Genomic DNA, 16330 nt, shown 5'->3' with positions numbered 1-16330 from the left:
ACTAATTAGGCCTGGAGCGTTATTCAAAAATGCAGCACAAATATATATTTTCATCTTTGAATTGGCAGACGGAGGGATGTCGCTCGTTGTTTCAGACAGCCCTCATCCTCTCATCAGTTCCTCAGTCAACACTGTGAGATTACAGCTCATATTCTGAACATCATAGTCAACATTTACACCATAACAGTTGCCTTGTTCTTCTTCTTCTTTGAAGTTTAAAGGCAGCTTGTACGCCTGCAGTTGCACTAACGCCATCTTCTGGTCTTATTTACTTATCGCCTTATTCATCCTTTTTCCCCGTCAAGCTCGTTGCTTTTAGGAAGGTATTCCGATATCCTCCATTTCTTCCCTGTCTCGGTATTCCCTGAGCCCCTGCTCCTTCCATTCTTTCTTTCTTTTTTATCCATTCCCTCCATCCTTGTCCTTCGTTGTGGTGCTCTGGCCTTGTCCTGTTTTCTGCCTTGTTCCAGGCAAGCGGTGCCAGGCTGTGTTTGAGAGCACTAGCAGGGCGCTGGCTGCTGATTACCTGTATTTGCCTCTTTTGCCAGGTGGAGTTTATTCCCCTGATGAGCAGCAGCTCTGCTTAACCGGTCCTCAGACTCCATTCGGTGCGGGATCGCAGAGTATTTTGCATTTCTGACTCGGCCTGCGTTCCCTGTGTGCACAAATCCAATGAAGCATTCCATTTCACCGATGCCTCATCTGTCATGGTAATCCCAATAAAACACAAACATTTGTTGACAGTAATATCTTTATAATGGAGAACAGATTAGTTTCTGGGAGACTCAGTACTTCATTTTATTCTTCAAAGTGGCTTTAGAAGATATTCTAACTCGAATTATTCGGCTCCTGGAGGAAGATAAAATACATCCTGAGTGTGGAAAAGGCACCATAAGCTTTTTGTTTGATAACAAAAAATAACATTTATTATGAGGAGTTCAAATCGATTTACAGTTTGTGCTGGCATTGTAACGTAACAATAGAAAAGACAGAAGGCATGAAGAGGACACTTGTTATGCAGTAATAAAAACAAAAGAAAGAGAATTACAGCTTGGCCATCTGAAATCTTTGTACAGCTTTAGAACGTCGTTGATATATGCTGAAGTCCATGCCTGCACTGAAATGTTCAAATCATTACTTTCTAAATATTTCAATTAGCTTATTTCTAAATGGTAACTTTAAATTTACAAACACTACGACTGAGCTGGGCTGTCGGACAGATGCATACCAGAGAATCGACAGTTAACATGCAAAAGCAGGTTATCTAACGCAGGGTTCTCAAACAGGGTCAGGAGGAGCCCACTTTTTCCTTTTTTTATAATTAATCAAGTGTTTTTATTCCTCTTGTTTCTTTTTTTATCATAATTCTCCCAGAAATAAAGTGGACTTGACCCGCCCCACCCTTTGAGAAGCGCTGCTCTAACGCCAGGACAGAGAAAATCAGCAGAGCGACGTCTGAAGACACGACTGAACAGATGCATTTTCCACTAATAGAAGATGGGGGAACACATACAGAGCACGCACGCTTAAAAATGGAGGCTTGGAAGATTTTTAAATATGGGACACTTTAACAAAAACTTCGTGAGAGTAACCAGAATAAATCATTTCTGCAGTTTAGTTTTTCCTCAGAAGATAAATTCTCTACTGTACAGCATTTAACTTCTATATTATCAATAATATATGATCAATAAATAATCTGTTTTACATGTGAACGTGAGCGTTAAAAAGGGATTCGTTGGACATTCCTGTATCTTCTTCCTGCTAAAGTGCAAAAATGCTTCAACAACAAAAAGCTGCATATTTGATCAGAAATCAAGTGTGTAGCTGGAGCCGTGGCTGATGTGTGAGAAGAGAAACGATGTGACGAGACCGACTCTTCCGCACGCAGACCGCAACAGAACAAGAAATTAATTTAAGAGGCATGGTGCTACGACTTCAAGATCATCAACGCCACAAAGACAAACGTGTGTGGAAACAATAACTTATTAAAATCATAAAATCAAAAAAATAATAAAATAAAAATTATTTCAACACTTACATCCTGTGTTTCCAATGCCATTCAGAATAATCATCTCATGAAGTCAGTTTTATCACCACACAGCATCTTTCTGCGCCATTCGCTTCACAGTATGAACAAAATAAAGGTTAAAATAAAACACAACAGAGCAGAATCAGTGCACTTAATTCCCTTCCCTATTCTTCCTACTGAACACATGAACGGCTTCATTCAGAGAATTAAAACCTCATCAGGACATTACAAAGGGGGGAAAGTTTAAAAGGCAAAAACTTTTTTATATTTAGGATGGAAAAATTAATTTCTGATACATTTTAAGGAGCCTGATTTAGTTTACTTTCTGGTTGTGAGGTTTCATACTAGTTCTGGTCTTGGTTTACTTTTTCCGCAGCACATAACCTGAACTTGAAGACTTGGTTTTCCTGCCTGGTTCAAGTTAAAACTTCACAACGGTCTGTAAAAAGGAGCACTTACAAAAACAAAAAAAAAAGAAAAGAAGTCAAGGAAATGATTTCAGTCACATCTGTAATTAATATACTGATCATCTTGAGTCAGTTGAAGCAAATATATCCAATTGAATCTGGTCAGACTGGATCCTGAGTGTGTGGGAATCCACATTTCCTCAAAAAAAACAAAACAAAAAAAAAACAAAAAAAACTGTTGACTCAGCAGTTTCAGTGCTGTTTTGAGTAGTGTGTTTCAGGTTATAGATATAGGTTTCTTTTCTATGATTAAAATGATTGCGTCTTATTTTCAGCTAAATACACTCCTCTGGTCTCACTTCAATCTGCTCACTTTAAATAAAGTGGGGAAACGTTGAACCAGCTGATGAGACGAAGCCTTTCCGTCCCACATCGGGAATCGTCTCTGCTTTAAAAACGAACCTTCGACCTTTAATATAAAACATAGAAACGCTCAGAATTCACTCTCACACATTAATGAAGACTTTGATATTCCGCAGGAGTCTGGATCCGAGCATCGGTTCATCGGTTTGGTACGTTTGTTTTCAAGTATCCTTGTCACATGGCGGCGGCGGCGGCGGAGACGACGAGTCCTCGACGACGGTTGGCATTTCTGATACATCATCCTGGAGGTTTCCTTCTTGAGCACGACGGCCGGTGGCTGCTGATCTGATGCGCGCACATACACACACACATAATATATATATATAGATCCTGTTACAGTAGATGTGTTTAATGGGCGAAGATGAATCAACGCATGATGCTGCTTCTGGTTCTGGTTCTCCGTGAAGTCCGGTTTCCACGCAGGGAACAGATCGAGTGTCGAGTCGCTGCGCCGCCGTTCCGCCGTCGGCCCGTGCGAAGCCCAGCGAAGCTCCGTTTGCGCCTCGCACGTCCTATTTGGTCCCAGAGGAGGCGTCCAGTTCTCTGGGGAGCGAGCCGTTGAGCTCCAGAAGGCTGTCGATTCCCAGGTATCCCAGCAGGATCTCACTGCGGCGGTGCGAAAGCTTCAGGATGTCCTCGGCCAAGCACTGAGCCGAGGTGAAGCGCACCTTGTCGTGGTCGAACATGTCCTTGAGGTACTGCACGATTTGTTGCTGCAGATGAGATGAACACAAAAACTGTCAAAGAAATGAATTCACCACCGAACCAAAACCACGAACCCAACACTCATTGTGTGAAAGTAGAATCAAAACTTAAATTTTTTTTTTGTTTTTTTTGCTCTCACCTTGAAGATGGTGCACACTTCACTGAGGTGCTGCCTCGGCCCCAAAAAGCCAAACGCTAAAACGGGGCTCACGTGTTCTGATATGGCGTAGAAGTGGGAGATGAAGCCATCGGGGACCTGTGGACAAGATGTCGATATCAGATGAGCGCTGAGTCTTTACAGCTCGCGGCATCGACTCGGTCCAGATCGATAAAGTGATCAGTCAGATGGAATCAGACTCACCATCAGGAGGCGTCGTTTCGCCTTCAGGACTGACCAGCAAGCCGTCGCCAACGCCTGGCGGAAAAACAACACTGTGTTAGAGAAGGCATGATGGTGACGTGGATACATTTGTGTGTGTGTGTGTGTGTGTGTGTGTGTGTAGAGTGTGTATTCACCGTTTCTTTGAAGCTGTCCGACAGCCAGCGGTTTCTCAGCACCGCCACCACGGAGGAGGGGGGGCTCTCCAGGTCCTCAAACGCATCCATCAGGATGAAGTCCAACACGATGTCGAAGAAGTTCATGCACACCACCTGCGGACAGGAGCGGTCAGCGGGACGCACCGGGGGTCACACACTCTCTATAGAGGTTAGTGTGTGGAATTATCATATCTGTGGACATGTGCAAGGGAATTAAAATCACTGTAATCACGTCATCTACTTTCCTACCAGGAGGTGGCAGCAGTGAGCCGTGAATGTAAACACCCTGCATGCAGTGTGATTATCTGAAGCTGCTGTGAAACACTGTGAGGAGGCGGCTGGACTCACGCCTCGCCCGTCCAGCTCCATCTTGGTGACGGGCCACGTCTCCTCCCGCTGGGTGTACAACAGCATGTCCTCGTAGCTCTCCAGGAAGGCTTTCGGACTCTGGGTTCAAACACAGTCGCTCAGGGTCAGTGAGAGCTGAGCAGAGGCGTCAGCCGAGGCGAGGCGAGACGTTCTCGCGCGAGCGCCGCTTCACCTTGTTCGCCTTCACCATCAACCCCGCAATCATCTGCTTCCCGGTCTCCATGAAAAACGTTCGGTGAGTCTCATCCAGCAGCAGGACCTGGAAAAAGAAGGTGTAAGACACACCGTGTGTCACCCGTCCATCTTTTACCTGCTGAAACCCGACTCCACTGCTGCAGCCAGGATTGCTCAAGTTCAAGGTTTTCTAGAACAACCGTCTTATCGAGTGTCGAGGATGTGTTTCAGATTCTTTATCTACGTAACACCCCCCCCCCCCCACACACACACACACACACACACACCTCTCACAGTCCACAATACTTCAAATAAACTGGGTAAACTACATTCAGAGATGGTCAGAATTAAATCTTCCTAAAGTGGAATGAGTCTTAGTTTGTTTAAACCAACCTGGAATGCTTGTCTGACGCAGTGAAGCTTGGCGAGAAAGTCTTGGTCACCGTAACATTCAAGTAGTTCGGTCCTGGAAGGAAGAGAGAGAGACGAGCCATCAGCTCACACTCCTGCTTTCTCTGAAGAGATGTTTTTTTAAACCACTGAGAGGCAGTGATAGAAAAAACAAAATGTCAACTAGTGAGATGGAAAAGATTCCACCTCACAGGCCATGAACTGGATATACGGTGGTTTTTATGAAGAACTGTAACAGAAAGTGAAACGTCTGACTTTTCATTTTTCTAAGTATTTGTGTAACGTGTGTGTGTTTTCACTTCCCCATTCCTCACATGGATCCACAACTACTTGGATCTGAGGTTAATTGGTCACTAAACCGCGTCTGTGTGATAGTTTCTCAGTTTCTGGTTACCGTGTGAGTGTGTGTGTGTGTGTGTGTGTGTGTGTGTGTGCGTGCGTGTGTGCGCGTGTGTCCTGTCTTTCCCAGCAACCTGCTGGGTTCCGCTCCAGCGGCCCCGGCTAAAACACTGATGGCTGACTGAACAACCAGCCTCAGCCATCGTCTTTCTCTGGACTCCTTTCAGCTGAACGGACGCAGGCCGTTCTCTCTAAGCTGTATTAATTCTCTCCACCAACTCCTGAAGGAAATATCTGGCTGTTTTAGGCTACATCCTGCAGCTCGGGCCCCTCGTCAGTCTGACTGGCTTTCTGCTGCTCGACTGATAACATATCAGATCTGTTCAAAACAAGAGCAGGAAAGCAGATCAGAGCAGCTGAAAGGACCAAGTAACTGACTCTCACTGGGAGGATGAACAGATATTCAGACAGTTGATCAGAAAAGACGGACAGATTATTTGCTCCAGACGTGCCGCGGCTGCAGAGCGGGGTTACCTCAGGGACCTGTAGGTCACCCGGCCCTCCCGGGCCAGAGACAAGGCTTCTTCATAGAGAGCCGCGGGCCTCAGAGGCTGGTACACCTCCTCCAGAGACATGGCGTCAAACAGCTGCGCACATTAAATCCTGCGTTAAATCTTTTGGATCACTCACGTCTGGATTTCCAGGGCGGAGGGGACGAAACTCACCTCTGCTGCTGAGAAGAAGGAGTCATCGGACGAGACCGTCGTGGCGTCATCGTCCTGCAGCCTCTGGAAACTCTCCACTTGAGGCAAGATAAGAGTTCCTTCACTCTCTGTCAACACAGCAGCAAGCAAAGTGACTCCCAGGAGGAAACACAGGCTGCAGAATGCTTCATCCGTCTTCTACCTCTCAGTTTAAATCATAGCATTCATACTATAAACATCCTGTGACTCCATCTTTCATATGATACGTTAATGAAGCTTTAACTGCTGCGTATTAACTCACGACTCTCACCGAAGTCCGCCAGCACGCTGTCTGTGGGGATGGTGCTGCCGAAGTCCTCCTGGAGGTGATACGCCCGGTGCAGCAGTGTTTCCAACTTCTCAGCAAACACTTTATTATGGGTTTCAGCCTACAGAAACCAGAGAAGAAACACGAAACAAAGGAGAACAAGTTGGAGTGGTGTTTTGTTAGAAAACCGTTTCATCCAGCGAAATGGTTTTCTGTGTTTAATTTGATTCGAGACGTGCACGGCGGCTTGACGGATACCGTGGGGACGTCTGCACACGCCGCCCCCTGCAGGGCCAGGCTGCTGTTACTGGATGTTGAGCCGGTGTGATGGCGGATATTCAGCGCCTGCTCCCATTTCCGCAGGGCTTCTTCAAACAGCTCCATCCCTACCACAAAAACACACACACACACACACACACTTAAAACTGAATCTCCAGGTTCAGGACAGAAGTAATGATCGTTACAACATTACGAAATTATCTATAGAATGTATAAAAATCATGCTTTCTTTGAGAAAAATGCAATGTTCTTTCACTGAGAGCTTCGGTTTAACATGAATGGAAAACTAAACCAGGTGATCGCATATTGTTTTCAGGGCAACACAAAGCTTTATGATCCTGATGCTGAATCACTGGGTTCCAGTTCTCCAGGCACACAGATCTTTATCCTCCTTCATCACCAGAGAGCATTATGCCAAAGATTAGTGATGAGGAGGATTTATATTTGCCCTTACACAACCAGTCAAAGGGCTGATAAAGAACAAAGGAGGTGAAATGAGGTAATGAGGAATGTAAAACGGGTTAATGACTGATTAAATTCTGCTCAAGCTGAATCAATTCCCAAACTATAGCAGTGTGGGTTCAAGAGTCCGACTATCGGATGATTGTATAATCCCAATATCAAACTTATTCAGGGAGTTTTAAGAATTCTGAATGAATCATTTACTTCTTCATTATAAAGTATTTCAGGATTGGGAGTTTTACGTGCTTTTTAAAACAGGAGCATTTCATATTTAAATAGCATGTATCATTCTAAACTCTCACCCATTAAGTAGAGATTTTCAGCGTTGGCGTCTTCTGCCGCCCCGGACTCTTCCGCCACGGGCTCTGCCTCCCAGGGGGTCGAGGGATTGACAGACTGATTGGGGGAACTTGGCATTCGCGTCTATGTGGGGGAACACACACACACACACCAAAAATGGACAAAATGCAAGCAAGTGGGACAGAAAAAGAAAAAGCTGAAGTGAACCCACTGATGCCAGACTGTGTGAGGAACTTGAATGTTTACTGGGAGCCAGCGAGGAAATTCCACTCATGGTGTCGTTGCTCCGAGTGCTGGGACTCATCATCTGTCGACCGGAGAAAGTACCTGTCCGCAGAAAAATTTAATAAATAAATAACAGCTCCAACATGTGTTTGAAGACGCCTCAACGGCAACGCAGAGTCAGGATTTCACCTCTCTTCAATGACGACGGTCTCCCAGTCTTCAGCAGCGCCTCAGGTATCCCCACCGTTTTCTGGCCCTCTTTTATTTGTGCCTGCTTCCTTTTCCTTCCCCGTCGTTTCAGCTGATGGGCAGTGAGAGCCAGAGCTACGCTCCCCAGCGCCGTGGCAAAGAGCACCTTCTTCAGGCTCGGGGAAAGCTTCAGCTGGGAAAATATGGACTGACGGCAGAACAGAGAGTGAGGATATGACAAAAAATGAACAGTTCCTTGACCATTTTCACTGAATAAGTCAATACAGGTGGTGCCACAGAGTGATACAGAGTTTTTTGACATATGTGATTGTGTGCATTGGTTTTACCTGCCCAAACGTGGAATAGAGAAAGACTGGTATCTCTGCCACAGTCATGGCCAAAGCCTGGGCGATGGACATCCCGTCTGGTTGTTTCATCGACATGTCAGGAATCGAACCGCCTTCAGGCCACACCTCCCCTAATCTCTTTCACTTTCACCCAAAATAAGGCCTTCTGTCCGTGGTGAGATCAGCCAGCTCAGGGCTCGCTGGTGAACCGTCTGTAGTCATCCAACCATGAAGCTGTACTCCACACCGGTCTGGTTAGCTGATGATCACCCTGCAAAAGATTGAACACGTTTTGAAAATGATTTCAAAGAATCCGAATCTAATCTCACAGCAGCAGGAAACATTAGCCTTGTTTTCTGCCACCCTCGCCACCTGCTGCAGGTCTTTCCTGCCCTCCTGCACTGCTGGAGTCCCACACAGTTCAGCAGCAGGTCACAGAGCTTTCTGAGACTGACGGAATTTAATCAGCACGATTATTTTATGTTACTTTAGAAACAGTAATCACTGATCAAGGCGATATCCTTTACACACATTCCTATCTTCTGAAGACGTGTAAGCTTGAGAGATCAAACTATTCATCAGCAGAGAAACTTGACACACTGCCAGCTACTCTGTCTGGCATGCACAAGGTGGACCACGCTTACAGTAACATGGCAAACAGCACGTGAGGCTGCAACATGACAAACTGGATGGTTGGTTCTGTCTTTATACATCAAAATAGTCAAATCTGATGAAAAGCTTTGTAAATAACAGACAGATCACATCACAGTGAAGCGAGTTCAATGAGAAGGTGGAAGCTAGGCTGTTAGCCAGTCCTGCTAAAACTGAGGCCAGGAATCAACTCTCCTGCTGATTTCTTTGGACATTAGATTAAGTCCACTAAAAGTCTGATCTATGGCTTTAAAGGCTCCGATGGGAGCTGGTTAATGTCACTTCTTGGAAGCAGTGGACAGCCCCTTCATGAAGGCAGCATGCTAAAGGTGGCTAGCCTGTGCAGCTAGCCTAGCTCAGCTCTGGTCTGTCATCTCACATCACGGCATCATCTGTGAGGCTGTGGAAGCTTTTAAACTGACACCTCGCCGGCTTCAGCAGAGGCTCTACGTCTGCGGGTCACCGGAGACACAACTAATACGATAATCCCTCACACAGGTACATACCGTAAGCATCCGAGGCGGCAGGGAAGGACATTCCCGTGTCACAGGCAGTGGATGGTTCTGCGGGCGGACGCAAGTAATACTGACGTTGCCACTGGCCAATCACAGACGACCTAAGAACGGCGAGGTTTTTTTCTCAACGAATCGGATCGATTGTAGGCGGGACTTGTGTAGAAGGGAACCAATCAGGTTGAAGATTTGGGACAATCGCCCCTCCCAGTATGGGCAAAAATCACGAAGACAGAAAAGTTTCAGCTATACTGTAGAAAGGGTAGTCAACATGCGTCAAAATCTAGTTAAAAAAGGTTAAATTTACATGCCTTCATTCTCGAAAGAACAACCGCACAGACACTTTTTGAGCAACATGGGACTGCACAGACAATCAAAGTCATCTTTTTGCTAACTGTAGCTTACAATATTAACATATTTTAACCTGCAGTTTGTGGTGTGTAGTCCCGACATGTGAAAGTGTGAATTTACGGAGTTTACGTGAAGGCAACATCTAACATTTTTAGTCACCGAACCATATCCGGTTTGTGCCAGACAATATTTCAAAATATACAATCGGGACATTTTATAGGTGTCAATTTTACGATAAAATATGGTATGCTACATATATATGGGTGCATGGAGGCATGTTGTTTTATACTGATTTGTTACAAGAAAAGATTATGCAGCATAAACTGAAGTAATCATCTGTATTGTTTGGGTTTACACTTTTATTCTGAAAAGTGCGCTCGGAAGTGTTATTTATATTTCACAGAGCAGGCCAAAGGAATGTTTAGGTTATTACTAACGGGACGGACTTAAAAAATAATGCAAATTAATGCGGAGATGCTGTAGATTAATCAAGCAGAACAGCCACGTGTTCCACCGGGAGATGAGAAGAAAAGTTGCACCGAACTGTGAGCGAGTCTTGGTTTAAGTTGACCTTTTAGCGGCCAATAAGAATATGTGAAACTTCTGCTCGCGACTAAGCTTTCCTCTTTATGGCTTCCTCGACTTGGGATGTACCAGCTGGAACAATGAGTTCCCCCCTGTCAGGGCTTTTCCATAGGCCTTGATATGAACCCTCTGGTAAGTTCGAAGCGTCTTGACGCAGTCGGTATAGATTATAATCATCGGCTCGTGCAGGGGCGGATGTGCCCTTCTTCTCCACCCTGATCATGTCTGTCCTGCTGTGGCAGATGCACCGCTGGCTCTGCCTGCTCAGCCTGAGCCTCCTCGCCTTGTTCTGGTTTGGCCATGTGATCAGACGGGACCATCCGGCTCCATCGCCCGCGGCTCCACCTGCAGGGATCCGAGGCTACACGAGGGTCCGACCCGGCGAGATGGATCAGGTGAGAAGGTCCAGGAGATGAGCTCTGGACAGACTTCACAGAGGACTGTGTGTCTGTGAAACGCTTCTGGGCGAGTTGCACAATCTGTAGCTCCCTCCCATCACCCTAAAAAGCGCCTGACGTGTCATTTAAAGATCATTCATTATTCATGATCGCCTGTGATAGGCCCGATAGATAAACAATCTAAAGCGTATTTCAATGATGGAACCTTCAGATAAATCTGCTCTAAGTTTATCAAGTGGTAAACAATAATATACAATGAAAACAAACATGTAAGTACATGATTATAAAGCCACCAACTTCGAAGACAGTTCTTCCCAAGGACTACTTTCCTCTATGTTTGAGATGTTTCCCAGCTCCAACACATCTGATCCAAATGAGCAGCTTGTTTTTACACCTCTGCAAGGCTTGGTGATGAAGCTCAGTTATTTGCACCCAGTGTGCCAGCACAGAGACACCTAAACCATGCAGAACTGTGTGTTTCAGAAGGAACAAATCTATTCACCCAAACATCGTCTGCACCACTGCTATCCTATCAGACCAGTGGTCTTCTCTGAAAGTAGTGCACACTCTGCATGGGTTGCAAATCTGTCAAGGCACAAGTCAAGTTTAACTGGTCCAACTTATATCAAGAGCTGGTGCAGTAGATCATGTGTCGACTTAATCTGACAAAACTTGAGATCTTGAGTGATTTTCCGCCCGCTCACCTTGTCTACAGGGTTTGACATCATGCATTCTTGGATTGTAGGAGCTGCATGGACATGTCAGGGGAATACAAGTACATGCATGTAAGGCACTAAGTGGAGTCTTTAATTCATACGTAACAGCACGATTAGTGCATTTTTAATCTGGGAAATTTTATGGTTTTGTTGGAACTTGCTATTTTAATTAGAATCAGGAGTAATCCAGAAATGTGAAGAAAAGCAAATAGTCTCAGGACACTCGTTGTTGTAATGCTCTTCTGCATCACAAGATGGTGCAATGAGGTCTGGAGTTTAGTTTGTACTCAGGTCACTGTGTTGTTCAGATGAGTCTCAAACACATCAGATTACAGCTGCTTTTGAAGTTTTTTTGTATGATGGTTGTAACAAAAAAAAGTGTGGTTCACTTGAATCTGACACTCATGTTGGAGTTGATTTTACAACTATAAAGAAACAGTATTGGAAATTTTATAGGACTGTAGTTTTGTAATCTAATTATTCAAACAAAAAGATACTGAAGAAAAAACAGAATCAGCAGTGGAGGGCTGCATGGTGCTGTTGTGTTTAGCAGTTCAACTATTTTTCCAAATACTCTCCAACTTAATCCGACAATAGTCCAAAATGCACATTGCACAAACTGAAAATAGAAAGATCAGCAGCTGGCCAGTGGACTGGACTTTTTCTGCCCCTCTCAGATGAATGAGGGTGTTGTAATGGGGTTGGTTGATGGTGTTCCTCGTGCTCTCGATGGAACCAAGATGTTGTGTCTTCTTCTCACTCTTCTTGGTTTTCTCCTCTCAACAGTTACTGGCTCTGCGCTGCGGCCGCTGTGCCTTGATCTCCAGCTCAGGTCAGATGATCGGAGCCGGCGCCGGCGAGGAGATCGATCGGGCCGGGTGCGTGATCCGCATGAACAACGCTCCCACGCGCGGGTACGAGCGAGACGTCGGGAGCCGGACCACCGTCCGCGTGGCGTCCCACACCAGCGTCCCCCTGCTGGTGAAGAACGAGCGCTACTACTTCCAGCAGTCCGCCAACACCACGTACGTGTTCTGGGGGCCCGAGAGGAACATGAGGCAGGACGGGAAGGGCCGCGTCTTCAATACTCTCCTCAAGGTGGCCAAGAAGTATCCCGACGTCCAGATCTACGCCGTGACCGGAGACAAGGTGCAGGACTGTGACAACGTGTTCCAGAACGAAACTGGAAAAAACAGGTCAGTGCATTCTGTGCTCAGGAATTATTACTGATATTTATCTGTGCTGCATAGGGTGCATGACATATTATACAAAATTATTTAAGAGAATCCTGAAGTATCTCAAAAGGTAAGGCTTTGGCTATTTTTAGGAAGAACAGCAGCCCTCCGACTGAGCGGACATCAGATAATCAGCTAATCAACAGGCTGCAGGCTGGATGGGTGTAGAAGGCAGAGATGGAGAAGATCTGGCTGCACAGCCAACAGAGAGAGGCTGCGGAAAACTACTGACATGCATGATGGGAAACAGAGAAAACCTAAAGCAGCTTCACTGAGAAAATGGTTCATGTTTCCTACAGAACTCCAGCTTTATCAGACGAGGAAAGTTTCAGCTCTGCTTTTCAATCTGTTACTTGAACGTTTTTCTGTTATTCAGACTGAAAACGGGGGCGTATCTGAGCACCGGATTCTTCACCATGATTCTGGCCATCGACATGTGTGACAGCATCCAGGTTTACGGGATGATCGACAACAACCACTGCACGTAAGGCTCTGATTTCCCCGACGTCCAGGTCTCCTCTCGGTCACAGAGGAAGCCTTTCAGCAGCCTGCTGATCCACTCCTTCTGTCTCTTCACAGACAAGCTAATAACAGCGCCGTTCCCTACCACTACTACGAGAAGAGCCGACTCGATGAGTGCAAGATGTACAGGTTTCACGAGAACACGTCGCGCGGAGGCCACCGCTTCATCACCGAGAAAGCCATCTACGCCAAATGGGCAAAGCTCCATAAGATCGAGTTCAAACACCCTTCCTGGAATCCCTGAAGACTGAAATCCAGTCAGAGATCCAAGAAAATCCTCGTCGTTTGCACTGTGGTATTCGTGTTTTTGCTGGACTGTGGTCTTTTTTTTAATATATATTGGTGTTGCCCAAGCAGGCACCTTTTTATAACAACTTTACAGTGTTTAACATTTGATAACAGTTCATAAGAATTCTAACATGTAAAATTCTACTTTCTGTTCCTAAGTTCGCCATTTACCAGCTTTTAACTGGTAGTTACCGTCACTTTTACTGAAAAGTTCTCTAACATGTAGCCATAATAGGAAAAAATGATGAGATACTGAAGCCAGATTATACCAAAGCTTACATTTTAAATGTAGTTATTCCCGTGCCTTGTCAGTATTTGACGTCGTGCTACAATCTGCCATATAGTTAATAAGCTATTTTGCACATTTCCAACTTTAAAAAAAAACGTATTGCCAGTAATTGTTAATTACATTTTCAATTTGCAAATGTAAAAATTAGAAAACAAAACATTGAGAGCCAGAAATTTTTCAACAAACAAATCTAATCCTCCTCTGATATTGAGTAAATGCTGCATGCTCTGCCTTTACCGCAACTAGCTGCTGTCTGGAAACGTTTGAAGATGAACAACAGCAGCATTTCTTTCGAACCAGCACTGTGAGAAGTTCTTATTGTGAGGGAAGTGCCGTTACATCTGGATCGTGGCTTCATAAACCCTCACACTTCCTCCCGTCTGTCCAGTTACGGCTGATTTATTGATCCTGATTACAGGGTAGAAATGCACAAAATCTCATGCCATGTTTTGTCGTAGTGGCCTCTGGTTAATTGCATGCTTTATGTTATATGGAACAAACACTGTGTCTAATTTGAAATGTCAGGTGAGTTTCTGTATTTAAGCTGCAACTCTCTCATGTATAGTTTTGCACTGAAGCCTATTTCATCAGTTTTAATACATTTTTGACAGACTGACATTTCTACGACTGAATCTACCACACCTTAATGGAATTATTAATATTATTCCCTCATTTCAGGCCTCTTTCACAGTGAAAAGACTCATTTCATGCTCGCAGCCTTGTTTCCTGTGTAATACGTGCAAACCGGCGCGTTTCCACGAAGCACACCTACACGGGTGGCTGTGAGTCATCTGATTCCTCCAGTACATTTCTGAAAAAAGAGAAGCCTCAGTCCATTGTTATAACTTTGAATGTAACTGGCTTTTATAGGTCCTCTGTGTTCAGACATCCACGTCACTAATTGTTTACCCATTTTATTTGCTGCCTGTTTACAGTTTAAAAAAACAACAACATAGTGTTGCCTTTTCAGTTGCATGATGCTTATTTTGTGACCAGTCCCAAAGAGCCTCGCTGTATTTGCACTACCAGGCAGGTGTTTTTCCTCCGATGTACCTTTCGTTCTGAATTAAAATGGATTTTGACGGACGTCTCGGTGGCTGTGTCGTGAACACTGTAAAAACATGAATGTAAACTTGCTGGAGTGAGATGAGATGAGTGTCAGCATGAATAAATCTGCTGCCCAACATTTCCCTGTGTGTGTGTGTGTGTGTGTGTGTGTGTGTGTGTGTGTGGCAGTTTAGCTGAGCTAAAGGTAATCCACCCACCTGATTGCACCACTTCACTGTGTGCAAAGGATGTAGAGCAGATCAGCTCCATCTCCTGCCCTCCCTCGAGAGACAGAAAACAGATGTATTGTGTTCTGATCGGCGGAAAAATTTAATGATGTGTTTGAGGTTTTAATATCTTTTATAACCTTTCCCAACAAAAGACACTTTTTAATCACTGTCCACCAAATAAAATTCCTCTGGAACAACAAAACATTTTTGCTCAATGTAGATTAATGCCACCGTGTGACCACAATTTAGAATTAATATTACTGCTTTAGCTGCTGTTGCCATCTGTAGTAGTTTTATCCTTTTTAGCCAACAGTCAGCTGAACATGTGATCAGACCAATTCGAGAAGTGACACACACACAAAAAAAAACAAAACAAAAAACAAGGTGGACTGAGTAAATAAAGCACTCACTGATTCAAATCAGGACACAGGACCAAAGTAGAATGAGAAGTCAGTTCTGAATCTGAGGAGGAACTTAACTTCACACAGCCCGGGGAAAACCACAGAGTGTTTCACTGGATGTTGAAATATTCAGATGTGTGGGTGTGTAGTCGGCCACAGATGTGAACAACTGACCTGCAGCCGCTCAGCTCCCCTCTGACCAAAGACAAAGGCGGACTACAGCCGCTGCTTTGCATTTGTGCGGAGACTGATCTGTGCTGGAGAAGGTTAATGCAACAAAACACACCTCAAAGCGTAGGAAGAGCGATCCACAAGAACCAGCTGAAGACCAAACAATACCAAACTTGTTCTTCACTTTGCACAGAGCCTTTTCAACTCTTACACAAGTAAATATCTGGATGACCGTCAAGTTTTTGAAGAAACTTCTTTGCTCCTTGAGCTTATCCAGAGAAAACTAAATAAGAAAACACTGAAATTGTAAAATTCGTCAATCCCCAGATTTCATTTTCTGAAGATGTCAGTGTCACCTGTATTTCTGTAGGACAAAGTGCTTAACAGTACAAAAAAGAAACATAACAGTAAAAGAACAACACAAAAGTAAGACTCTGTTCAGGATAAAGAGGTGAGTTTCTAGCCGGGATTTTTACAGGCTGTCCGCAGACCGTACTGTGTGGGGGAAACTTTTCCACAGTCCGGGCTCCACCACAGCAAAAGCTCGATCTCCGTTAAGGAGGGGTCGAGAAATGTCAAGGGTCTCAGGGCTCTGGAGGGCTGATGGACTTTAACAAGGTCTGATAAATAATCCAGGGCCAGAAAGTTCAGTAACTTTAAAACAAACAAATGAATTGTTTTTTACTGTAAAGCACTTTGAGCTTTTTTTAAAGTTGTAAAAATGTGC

The 16330-nt window shown here is 44.7% G+C and overlaps 2 protein-coding genes across 2 annotated transcripts; one reads left to right on the top strand and one right to left on the bottom strand.

Moving 5' to 3' along the window:
• Positions 1-1582: 1582 nt before the first annotated feature.
• LOC115383316 (mitoguardin 2-like) lies at positions 1583-9422 on the bottom strand. Its single transcript, XM_030085487.1, has 16 exons — positions 9365-9422; positions 8208-8478; positions 7861-8068; positions 7658-7773; positions 7449-7569; positions 6664-6791; positions 6409-6526; positions 6120-6226; positions 5929-6041; positions 5038-5110; positions 4643-4729; positions 4450-4548; positions 4081-4215; positions 3926-3979; positions 3704-3820; positions 1583-3572 (listed from the first exon to the last, which is right to left on the bottom strand). The coding sequence occupies exons 2-16, from the start codon at positions 8301-8303 to the stop codon at positions 3372-3374; spliced, it is 1773 nt and encodes a 590-aa protein (XP_029941347.1). The 5' UTR covers positions 8304-8478; positions 9365-9422; the 3' UTR covers positions 1583-3371.
• A 712-nt stretch (positions 9423-10134) lies between these two features.
• LOC115383325 (alpha-N-acetylgalactosaminide alpha-2,6-sialyltransferase 3-like) lies at positions 10135-14692 on the top strand. Its single transcript, XM_030085498.1, has 5 exons — positions 10135-10438; positions 10549-10701; positions 12207-12616; positions 13032-13139; positions 13235-14692. Exons 1-5 carry the CDS (start codon positions 10427-10429, stop codon positions 13419-13421), a joined length of 870 nt encoding a protein of 289 aa, XP_029941358.1. The 5' UTR covers positions 10135-10426; the 3' UTR covers positions 13422-14692.
• The last annotated feature ends 1638 nt before the right edge of the window (positions 14693-16330 follow it).

The sequence above is a fragment of the Salarias fasciatus genome (genome assembly GCF_902148845.1).
Source record: "Salarias fasciatus chromosome 7 unlocalized genomic scaffold, fSalaFa1.1 super_scaffold_4, whole genome shotgun sequence".
Lineage (NCBI taxonomy): Eukaryota > Metazoa > Chordata > Actinopteri > Blenniiformes > Blenniidae > Salarias > Salarias fasciatus.
Note: the sequence above shows the minus strand (reverse complement) of the source record. Positions and strands in the feature narration are given on the sequence as shown.